The sequence below is a fragment of the Thermobia domestica genome, chromosome 16, assembly GCF_964235325.1.
Source record: "Thermobia domestica chromosome 16, izTheDome1.hap1.1, whole genome shotgun sequence".
Classification (NCBI taxonomy): domain Eukaryota; kingdom Metazoa; phylum Arthropoda; class Insecta; order Zygentoma; family Lepismatidae; genus Thermobia; species Thermobia domestica.
Genome location: NC_137469.1, coordinates 108,113,985 through 108,126,635, shown reverse-complemented (window position 1 = coordinate 108,126,635; position 12,651 = coordinate 108,113,985). Strand labels below are relative to the sequence as shown.

The following is a 12,651-nucleotide window of genomic DNA, read 5'->3' as shown; positions in this document are numbered from 1 at the left end:
TAAATCTGGCACTGGTTTATTTAAAATTTATTTGCATTTAACTTGTCAAATAAGTCATTTCATAAGCAATCGTTCGTAGGCTTGGGTCGCTTTTAGGACATCCAGTCTCTGAAGAAAGAATGGTAGGATAAACGACAGAATATGAGAATTATGCTTTTCTTGAATATTGGGCGGAGGCTTTCGGTCAAATATAATTTGGTTTAAACAGTATAATTAAATATACTGGGACATACATACATAAAGCAACAGATACCATTAGAAAAATAAAAGTTCCGATAGTAATGGAATTCCTACGTTATTCCTGATGCCTCTGCCCAGTGGCGTCTTTAGCGTGTAGGCACGGACCTAACCAAAAATTTTCAAAAATATATAAATGCTAAAAGATACAATAAAGAGTAAATATATTTTCCACTATTTAGATTAATGGTAGATAATTATTTTAACAAATAGCACTTACCACTACTGTAAAAGTAATTTCCTACTGTAATTAATTAATCAAATGTGTATATGTACCCAATAAGCGAGGGAGCGGGCTTATCCAAAATTAAAATCCTAAAGCCGCCCCTGCCTCTGCCCCGTTTTCATATACAAGGAAACCGACACTATTAAAAAAAAATCGTGTCAAATGATAAATTTGTAAACAAGCGCCACTTCCATTTTCATGAATCAACAATAAATTGTAGTTTAATGGCTTTTGTTTATCTATGTTATCGATATGTGTTTACAGAAATGAAAGGTTGATAGCCGCATATACAAGGTTCATCATGCTACTCTTTTTTATTTTATTCCAAACGGGACTTATGTTCTTATCATAATTTTCTTTATCTACAATAGGTTTATCACAACTTCGCCTATTTACCACTAAATAACTTTTGGATATCAGCTCCAAAAACTGTATCAACTGTAACTTCCGGTAAGGTTAATTATCAGTGGATTCAACTTTTTTTATTCTATGGTTGGTTGATTAATTGATTTGAGAGTTCGACGTCCCTTTCAGCGCCGAAGCTATATACTGTATATGAGACGTGGACCTACTGCTTAACGTGAGTCGCTAACGCTCTTGCCCTTGCTGCGAGTGGTCCTGGGTTCGATTCCTGGTGGGGGGGAGCCGCTTCCTTCCTTCCCTTTCCTCAGATAGTGTGATGGCCGAAGGCCTTCATCCCTCATACGTAAGAGGCTAACATGGTTATAGATGTCTAAAGCCCAGAGATTTAAATCCTAAATCCCGCTTAACGTGGGAACCAAACCTATGGGCTCTTATCGCGGAATCGAATCTGGGTTTCCCGCGTTGAAGCCGCGTATGCTAACCAGTGAAGACACTAGAAGGTGGACACGGGGGCTAGCCCTCCCCGCAAGAGACTGTAAAAATAATGTAGGTCAAGTGCTATAAACCTATTATTTTCGATATACACAAAATAGTTGTCCCGTAAATATTTCTCCGTTCCTCCGCTTGTCCCCCAAGAAATTAGAGCTGATATCGTGACTGATGCTAATCATATAGCCATGAGGGAGCTCTTGTCTTGCATTTATAATAATAATAATAAAAAAAAAAATAAGAACGTTTTCGTCTAGCTCCAGATGTTTATGCAAACTGTAACTCGTAAACGCTTTCAGCGCTTACCTTTGGTGCATGAGGTCCCTGGTTTGATCCCGGACCAAGTAAATTTGTGGTGGACAATATCGTGTCCGTGGGTTCTCTGGGGGTACTCCTGTTTCCTCCCACATTTTCATTAAACCAATGCTTCCATCATAATTTACTTGTCTTAATCATCTGCCTCTCTCAGCCTAACAGGTATAATCGTGGGACGTTAAACTGAAAGATTTCAGATAGATTTCTTAAATGCTTCCAAGTTTGTATACTAGCATAACTCACAAACTGAGTTTTTATAAAGAGTGTTTTAAAAATATATATTATTGTTTTTCCGATTATCGCCACACATGTCGTAAGATCAGAAGGGAGGATCAACAGTCATTACACGATAAACAATAGGAAAACTGAATGATTTTCAGAACCTGACTAGTGTATAATAGACCACCTACATAAATAACAGTCAAGATTTAATTACGAGAAGTTCCGTCCATCATCCTTCCCCTGGAGAGCGTCCATGCCACCGTGTGTTGACTCGTATTGTAATTCAGTTTCCATCAGCGCCAATGGTAATGGCTTTAACACGAGCATTATCCTAGCGCACTATCTCTATCTAAGGCAAGACTAGGATAAGCTTTTAGAGTACTCGTAAATCAATTATCTTCAACCAAGGAACCATACTGAACAAATTTAAAAGCGAAAATGGAACAAATTATAGGGTATTAGTTGAGACGAAATTGTACTGTAAAAAACGCGAAAGAAAATATGGTGGAAGGAAAAGGAGGGAGAAGCAATTGATACCGGGTAACAAACTGAAAATGAAGAAATCAGCTGCAGACCGTAGTGTATTGACACCTCTCAATTTGCGTCAAAAGACCTAACAATGACCCATTAGGGATGGATGTGGCAGATAAATATACACCCGATCACGAAGAAAAGACTGGGATGGTCTATATAGCTCATTTGCGTTTAATTGTCAATCAGTCTCAATCATAGGCTTCGGTGGCTTTTAAGTCATCCCGTCTATGAAGAAAGAGTGGTAGGGTTAATGACAATGTACTCGGATGTTGAAAAATGAAATGAAATCTTTAAGTTTTACGTCCCACGTTTATGCCGGTTAGGCTAAAAGAGACGGTGATGATGAGAGATGAGTGAAATGGTGGAATGAAGAAAGTGGGAGGAAACGGGAGAACCCCGAGAAAACCCACGAGCACACTCGAATGTTGATGATGATTTTTTTGAATACTGAGCGCGACAATTATGGAGAAGGGTAGCCCCTTGCAGTGTTTTTTTTTTCAGACATAATTATGGGGAAATCCCCCATAATAGTTACATGAAATTCTCATCACACATGTCACGCTTGTGCAGGGTACATCCTTTAGCAAATCATGTCTCTGTGCAGCCTCTTCAGATTTGGACTTTGCGCCCGAGAAAAATTTTCTGGAAGAAAGTTCGGCCCAGAGGAAAGGTACTTCATTATTTTCTATATGCATAAATCACAGTTCTTTTCAGTAAAAATACACACAGTTACTAACAAGAGGTTACAGCATTTCGTCCCCCTCCCCCCGCCTAGCTTGTAACATACAAGCTATCATATAGGGCCTACTAGTCTAAGAGACCCAAAATAACATTTAATTCACCCATTATTATTGTTACAGAAATACACCCATCTAGATCTCGATAGATGAATGCTCTTGCTCTTCGGGTCCCACGGTTATTCCTGTAGGTTAAATGAAACTAATAATTATTCAAAGTGAATTATTATGAAATAAATTGGTCGAATGAGAATGTGGAAGGAAACGAGAGAACATGATGTTGTCCACACAAACTCATATAAATCTTTGAGTTTAACGTCCTACGTTATGTCCTTTTGGCTAAGGAAGACGATGATTAAATCAAGTGAATGACAATGGAAGAATTGGTGGAGTGAGAAAGTGGGAGGAAACTGGATTACCCCGAGAAAACCCATGGACACGATGTTGTCCACCACAAACTTACTTGGTTGGGGATTGAACCTGGGACACCACACACCAGAGGTAGGCGCTCTACCACTGAGCTACCGCGTTCCCTCCACACGAACTCATATACACCCCCTCTATATGCCCTGAGATCAACCAGGTTTTTAAGGGCTTTACTATTAGCCACCGTGTTCCCTTGCTCTTCGGAAACCTACGAGGCAAAGTGGTTCTGAAGTAAAATAATAACTACTGGTGTGAAATAACACTGGTTTGACTACACGCAATGCGAGTTTCTGATCGATCAGTTTTTAAAAAAAATTTTTGTAGGTTTTCCTGCTTCCTCGCAGTTCATTCATCCCATTAATTAATTAATCAATCATTATTGTCTTGCATATACCATCCATTCCCTTAAGTAAGTTGCCATACAGTCATAAATTGGATAACAATTTCATAGCACCTCTGGTAAAGTACAGAAGCGCGCACACCCCTAATACGTATTATCTTTTTGATATTCAATCATACTACAAATTGTTGAACATTAAGTAATTGCCAGTCAGCTCAGCCTTTGGCCCATAAAACGCAATTGAGAGACATTATGCTAAATATTTTTACACAGGTAACAATTAAAAGATCTTTACTATAAAACTGAAATTCTTCAATCGGCGCGGGGTATCTATAAAATCACGCCCGATTTCTTTGCAAGGAGAGAATGACAAACAGCAGCTGGCGTCAACAAGTGTCACCCTCCCCCTCCCTTAAATCTATTTTAAAAACTGTTACATTTAACACCACGTAAACAACAACTTGGCTTTTAGAAGTTACTTATATACATTTCCTTTTCATATAATAGACGTCCTCTAATTACTTCCTCGTAGTGTTGCAGTCTAGCACCAGGCGGCAGCAGTAGCTAGCAACAGATGATCTCCAAGTGAAATCGATGACTGCATCCTATCGCGACTAACATTTTTATATGTATCCTCAAAATAATACATAACTAATGCCATGACAAATACAGAAAAGTCACTTGTGCCATAGTATTGAAAAATAATCAGTATTTGAGCTCTTATTCTGATGTATATTTTTATCTGGCACACAGCGCGTTTACGCATCCAACAGCGGCTAGAATTTATAGTGTGAGGATATGCCGCAATACTTTTTTTTTTTTTTTTAATCTTGCACGAAAAGTAAGCATAAACCGGAACGGACGCGACACGCCTCACAGATAGACATGAATAAAGTAATATATGAAAAGTTGGGTCTTGGTGATTTAAAAAAAAAAAAAAAAAAAAAAAAAGTATTCTGTTCTCTGTGGAATTGAAAAATCTAAGCCAACATGCAACTTTACAGCGCTTTAAATAAGTAATGATTTTCTCAGCAAAAATATTCAATGACAACTTAGGTGGACATTGCAACACAGTGATGCAATAACATTTATTACATTTTTCATCCATTTAAATATGTGCGGATAAGCCTAACTAAAACCTAACCTAATTAACTAAGCTCCTTGACGAAGTGTACAATTTAAAATATCAATTGATCCACAAATAGCCAGGACATTTTTCAAAAATCAAATTGATAATGCAATCTAATGAAAGCAGCAGAATATAAATAACACAGTAAGTAAAATAAATCCAAAATGACAAACAATAAAACCTAATCTAATTTTTACAGTAGCATAATATGATTTGAAATGCAAAATACCTAACAATTTATTGGATTTTTTAAAAATTAAATACTGGTAATAGTAAATATTACATGCAGTTCTAAGATATAAAATAAAATTATAATTTAATTAAATAAACTCGACTTACCTTGCGACGCACACCTATTCGAAATCCAAGGTTTGTAGAAGTTTGCGAATCTCCGACACTATTTGCATTCCCAGTATTTAATTGCTCATTTTGCTTACCATCTTTTTTCGCGTCTGGAGAACTGCTCGTATTCACAGTGTAATTTCCATTTTCTAATTTCACTATATTGCCGCAATTAAGTTCACGCTGCAAAATTAAATCTAAGTATTTTTTAGCGAAACGTACACTGTCCTTATTTTGCATATGTTTTTCAATTTGTTCGTATGGTACTCCGATATCTAAATATTCCGGTTCCTCAACTATTAATTCTGCTAGCGCACTACCGAGCAAACTGCTAGTGCGCTCCGAATTTAGCATAACAATATTAGGTGCATCGGGTTTGTTTTTATACAATGCATATCTCGACCACTTAGCAGCGTTTCTATAACTTGTATTTCCTTTATATTCCACCTTTATGACAATTTCCGCGTCAACAAGGCGCTCCAGGTCCGCTACGGTATCCTGAGGGTCGACGGCAAATCGTCGCTGAAGAAAATTACAAATTCTTTCGATGTCCGGGCGCGCTTTTCGTCGTCTCAGCTGATCAATCGCTTCCAAAATGCGATCCTGATTCTTAACTTCACTCATTTTGCTTCGTTACCACTTGAAACTCAAAATTATTTTCATAAAAAAATCACTAATAAATTCGCAGCGCTAGCGGACCCGCAAACTTTCCTGTCGCTAAATGCCTGTTCGGTAGGAGCAGCTCACGACGCCTGCGTAATGGCGGAAGTAGCAAGCATTATGGGAGTACACAGTCACTTGTTGAAGGTGAAGGATCTAGCGAGAGATAGTTGTTGTGAAACTAATAAATATGTCATAATATTAAACTCAGTATCACTAAACAAATTGTGTTATATATTGTTACCATTTTAGAACAGCATCTTAGCTTTGTAGTAATGAAACAAAAGAACATTGACGAAATTATTTACTTGTTCAGACAGTGTGGTAAAGCCAAGATCCAGAGCCTACCTTTGCTATTGAAAACCAGCTGTGATTGAAAGTTAAACTCCGGTTTGCTTGTGTTCGCGGTCGCGGTGCGCTAATATTCTTATTGATGGAGTAACTTGCAATTTTATATCAACAGTAATAAGTTTTCAGTTCTGACTTATGACAAGCACTTCCATAATACAAATAATTACTCGTTTTTTAGTTTAATACACTCTAGTCTGTCATATCAGTTCAAATATACATGAAATCAGCTGTTAAAACCAAGATACACTTTAGATGTTTGCTTATTGCAGAAAGAGAAAATTAATGTGTCATGATTCAAAAACACATGACAAATTGTACACGTAATCTTGGAAAAGTGCAAATTATCAGGAGAAAAAACAGTACACTCCTTTAAAAAAAAAATCTAAAGATCCTTTACCAACACTAGAGGTGTGACTGATGACTGCTATATAGCCTACGTGGATGAAGATGAATGGTTAAATATCAGCGATTGATAAGCTAGAAGCACCAGCTTTGAATCCAGAGTCCTGACTCTTTTCTGAATTAAATGTATTTAATTTTGCTTTCTGTCATTCAATACCTAGGTTACAAAGAACAGGACCTATATTTACGTGGACTTCGAACCATGTTAAGGCTTGAATATTGTATACCGGTAAATGACGGTTACATAGGAGTGACGATACTAGAGGAGGGCAAGGAGGCAGGCGCTCCCCCCGCCCTTGATGTTATCGTTTGCTTCATCTTCGACATGTTGCACTGTAAGGTAAATCAACTATATACAATAAAACTATTGTTTTCTTTATAGAAAAAAGAAGCATCAGCCTCACAAGAAATTAAGGTTAGCATTGTTACTGTTGCACACGGCATCATATGGAATATTAACTCACACAGAACAAGCCCTTTCTCATCACGCTGTTAAGCCTTCAGAAGACTTGGTTTATATATCTCGGGTACTCTTTCTTTAAGTTATTCTTCATTTCTCCATCAATTTAAAGCTGGAATTGTTCTTTTAGACACGGGTCCCCACAAAGGGGGGCTATGACGCAAACTGCGTCATTGAAGTATTTGGGGGGGGGGTTAAAATCTATATAAATATGTTTGACGGGATGTAAAAATTAATCGAAAAGATTTTTTTTTCATGGAAGAACACCTACGGATAGACAATTGGGGGGGGGTGCGTCATAGACATAAGGGGGGTGGGCACCACTGTTTTAGGTATGTAAATTCTAGTTGATTTCTAAAAATGCTTCCCTTCTCCAGTATTTCAAGTTTAAAATAAACTAATACCGGACCCTGGAGTAACCGATTGCTCCCTGATGCTGGCCCCGACATAATGTATTGTAAGATAGAACAAGAAAAATAAGTTTTATCTTTCTTGTTATATCTTGCAATATTTTCGGAATATTGTAAGATAGAACAAGAACTATTATTTTCGGAATACAAAAAAGATCGAGCAATTTCTCCACCGCTTCATTACCTCTTCCAAAAAAATTAAAGCTGACGTCGCCACTGATCCAGATTAACTAAATATACACAGTAAAGATAATTGAACACTCGCTATAGAAAACAATGTAAATGACACCTTGAAATTATTTCATTTACTTTATTTTTTTTAAAATACGTTTATGCTTTAGTACATTTTCATACTTCGTTATATCCTAGGTTGTGCTTCTAAGCAATAGTATTTTCTATTTGTGGCGCTTCGACACAATTTACTATCTTTTGTCTGTCTCTACTGTTACAGTAACTATTGTTTGTGACACTTACATTGTTTTCTACAGCGAGTCTTATGATTTCTTTTAGTTCATTCTCCTTTTCAGGACCGAGGCTAAATAAAATATATGTCCACAGTTGAATATGGAATCCGAAGTATACATATTGCAAAATTTACTGATCGCAACTCAACGCAAAAAAAAAAAAAAAAAAAAAAAAAAAATGCAATAATCAATTATTTAATTGCTATGCCGATTATCGGAAACTAATACGCAAATTTTGCGATGCGTTGGCGCAATCCGCTTGGCAATGAGGCCCCCTGTCAATCTATTATGATGTCATGGTCTTGTAACTTCAGCATTCTTGGAGGCAATATACTATGGTGGGTAACGGCTTATATTGTGAGGATTAATCTTGCATGATAATCTGTGCACCTGCCACTTGCACAACAATCGAGCCTATGTGTTGTTGAGAATCCACGTTAATACCACTGTCCTATGCCTCATAGCTTTGATGTTGCATAGGGACACAAAACACAAACAAGAACGTCCCGCTAGAAATCATCTATTCACATGTGAGTTTAATAAATTCTACATTATGCGAGTATGATGAAAAAACAGTCCAAATATAAGTCGTATAGATCTCAGGGATGATTATTCAAATAACTCAGTAAAACATCAACTTAATAACTTAACATATGCATAATTTTTCACGTAAAAACTGACATTGATTGCTAGTACAAATGTTCAAAATGGATATGGCGTAATACCAACACTCACAAAATAGAACTCTCATAAAAGAAAGGGAGAACTCACAAGTAACCACTCAAGAACTCTTACTCACACAATGAAGAACTCTTACTGAAACAAGGAAGAACTCTTATAATAACAAGGAAGAACTCGTTCGGATTCCACGTTAATCAGTAGGTCCCGTCTCATATAGCCTCGCTGCTGAACGGTATGTTAAACTCAAAATCAATTCAACTCTTACAGAAACAAAGAAAAACTGTCACGAAATCAAGGAAGAACTCTCACGAACGAGTATAATAATAATAATAATAATAATAATAATAATAATAATAATAATAATAATAATAATAATAATAATAATAATAATAATAATAATAATACCAAGTGCTTGAGTTTCCTCGGGGTTCTCCCGTTTCCTCCCACTTTCTTCATTCCACCACTTCACTCATTTCTCATCATCACCGTCTCCTTTAGACTAACCGGCATAGGCGTAGGACGTAAAACTTAAAATTTCATTTCATTTCATTTCAATAATAATAAAAGTAACACTCACATCTCAGTAACCACACAACATATACTGCTCCAGACATCTATCAATATAAACAATAAAAACAAATCTCTGTATAGAGAGCGGTAGCTAGATATTCTTCTGTCTTTTACAAGGCAGTAAACTGACATAACGTGACTGGACAGGGATGATTTTAGGTTTTTTCCTGGGGCATTTCAATACATTGTGAGTTAAAATTAGTATTACGCAAATGCTATGAATTCACATTGAGCACGATAGGATACGTGATCGCTAGGGGAATTTCGTGACTTGGGGGAAGGAATCTCACCGAAGCATCCCCTAAATCCAGTGGCGGATGTAGGAGGTAAGAAACTGGGGGGAGCTAGAACCCAGAGTATGATAGGTATATCATGAGTTTACTATAAACTTTCAAAAATAGATAAATCATAGCTTTAATTTTTTTAAACGCTCACTCCCCCCTTCCTCCGCCCAGGGCAAGAACCAAAACTGCATAAATCATCACTGATAGGTCCTATGCAAATTAATAGATCTCATTGAAGTAGTGTTGGGTAAGTTACTTGTAAAATTGTAACGCGTTACAAGTTACTTTACTTTCTCTTAAAATGTAACGCGTTGGTAACGCGTTACTTGCCCCCCAAAAGTAACTGTTACTTTACTTCGAAAGTAACGCGTTACTAACGCGTTACTTTTAGGTCCGAAACTTTAAAAATCTGAAAAAAAATTATGACTTCAATTTTCCGTACTACTATTACTACCGCTTTTATTATTAGTAGTAGTAGTATTATTATATTGCACGTTCTGAATCGCTTTATGTAAATGCAAGGGCAAATTTTTACTTGATATATGAACATTTTCATATAATGTAACATTGATAAAATGCCATACTGCGTTACTCGTAGGGATAGACACAAGCGAGTTCGAGCGAGTTTCCTTTGACACTCGATTCGACTAGAAACAGACATCTTTGAGTTCGACCCGAGAACTCGACTCGAAAAATTTCCTCCAACTCGACTCGAATTGGGGTCGAGTTTCGAGTCGACTCGAACCAAAACCGGCGTGTAGTTTCGAGTCGACTCGAACCAAAACCGGCGTGTAGTTTCGAGTACATTCTTCAAGTATATTACATACAGTATAATTATTATCAATAACACTACTACTACTACAACTTATTATTATTATTATTATTATTATTATTATTATTATTATTATTATTATTATTATTATTATTATTATTATTATTATTATTATTATTATTAATAATTACAACAACACTTTATATAAATATTTCAATACTAAAAAAACTAGTTGATTGCCAACCTCGATAGTCTAGGAGTCAAGGACATTGTTCACGAGCTTCTGAATTTGGGTTGGGGGCAGGGGTGGACTGGCTATGTAAAAAGGGCGCGGTCACATACTCTGGGAGGACGCCGTCCATCTGAGGCTTTCGCTAGTATGGAATACCCCCTCCTAATAAAAGAAGGTGTCGGGGGGTTTCCCCCGGAAAATTAGTACACCAAAAACATCAAAAGATTAACTAGCTATTGCAGTTAATCACGATAGAATTATACAAATTCAATATTTTCATGAACAGACAAAGAGACTTTGAGTACTAAATACGAGGCGTGTTTTTTAAGTAAGGTCCATTTTGTTGTAGACACTAGTAGTTCCGGCGCATACCGCAACTAGCGTGTGCGTCGTGTACCGACATGCCTCGGGAACAACTGTGCTCAGTTTCAACTCTGTAGCTGACCTGTACGGTTGTGTTCTGTGCTTTCACAATGTTTAAGACTATCAAGTCGCCCGCCGCGTGTGAGGTTCGCTCAGTGATATGGTTTTTGTCAGCAGGTAACGTGTCTGCTGCAGAAATTCATCGACAGATTTGCGAAGTGTACGGTGATACAGTTATGAGTGCAAGCAAAGTGCGTAAGTGGGTACGAGAATTCAAAAATGGCCGTGACAACGTCCATGATGAGTACTAAGGTCGCCCTTCTTCGATTACAGACGATTTGGTGGCTTCAGTTGAAGCAAGGGTTCGTGAGAACAGGCGCTGCACAATAACAGGTCTCTCAAACGAATTTCCTGACGTGTCGAGATCAGTGCTTTACAAAATTGTTTCTGAACACCGAAAGTTTAGGAAACTATGCTCCCGTTGGGTCCCGAAACTCCTAAAGAGGACCACAAAAACCAAAGATTTGAGTGTGCCATGAAGTTCTTAACTCGTTATCACGAAGAAGGTGACAGCTTCTTGAGTCAGATCGTAACTGGAGATGAAACATGGGTTTCGCATATCACGCCCGCATCGAAGCAACAGAGCATGGAATGGAGACACACACACTCGCCTGTAAAGGTGAAGGCCAAACAGAGTCTGTCCCAGCGCAAAATCATGGCGTCGATGTTTTGGGATAGGCATGGTGTTTTGTTGGTCGACTTCATGGAACGAGGAACCACTATAAATGCAGAAGCATACTGCCAAACCCTGTGAAAGCTACGCAGAGCGATTCAAAACACCGACGCGGCATGCTGACAAAGGGCATTGTTCTTCTCCATGACAATGCAAGACCTCACACTGCAGGTCAGACGCAAGATTTGTTGGACAGTTTTGGCTGGGAAGTTTTAGACCACCCACCCTACAGTCCTGATCTTGCGCCGAGCGATTACCATCTGTTCCTCCACCTCAAACAACACCTCAGTGGCATCCGTTACAATGATGATGACGATGTGAAAACGGCAGTGAACTCTTGGTTATTGAAGCAGGCGGCAAGTTTTTATGAAGAGGGTATTTTGAAATTGGTTGAGAGGTATGATAAGTGTTTGAACAAACTTGGCAACTATGTCGAAAAATAAAGTAAAGTATGTACTTTCTGAAAATACATTTACTTTTTTGAAATAACTTTTCGTTGTGTACTTATGTTCAAACAGCCTTACTTGAAAAACACGCCTCGTATATTAGGCCTATATAAATCTGCACACTTTAACTGAAACTACAAAAATCACACCAGTTGTTTAAATTCTTCGGCTACATTTGTTAACAGCCTAATTATAACTGACTATTTGAGTTAAGTTTGGGGCTAATTCTATTTTTCATACTTCTGTCCTTTTAAATCTATGTTCATCATAACATTAACTTTTTTTCATTTATTTTCAAAACCATTAATAAAAAGTACACATAAAACATTTACTACAAATTAACAAAAGTAAATTGAGAATTATATACCTACCTAGCGAAAAAAGACATTCAAAAACAAAACTGGAAAATGAAAGTAAAGTCACTGCTTTATGCTTGAAGGAGCCTTCGCATGTCCTTGCTTTT

The 12,651-nt window shown here is 37.4% G+C and overlaps 1 protein-coding gene across 1 annotated transcript in view; it reads right to left on the bottom strand.

Moving 5' to 3' along the window:
• The window catches only part of LOC145673319 (histone acetyltransferase KAT6B-like), a 130,426-nt gene extending 124,296 nt beyond the window's left edge, over window positions 1-6,130 (bottom strand). Inside the window, exon 1 of the mRNA XM_081742915.1 lies at window positions 5,358-6,130. Within this exon, the coding sequence (XP_081599041.1) occupies window positions 5,358-5,984 (627 nt within the window). The 5' untranslated portion in view covers window positions 5,985-6,130. The remainder of the gene's footprint in view (window positions 1-5,357) is intronic.
• Window positions 6,131-12,651: the final 6,521 nt, after the last annotated feature.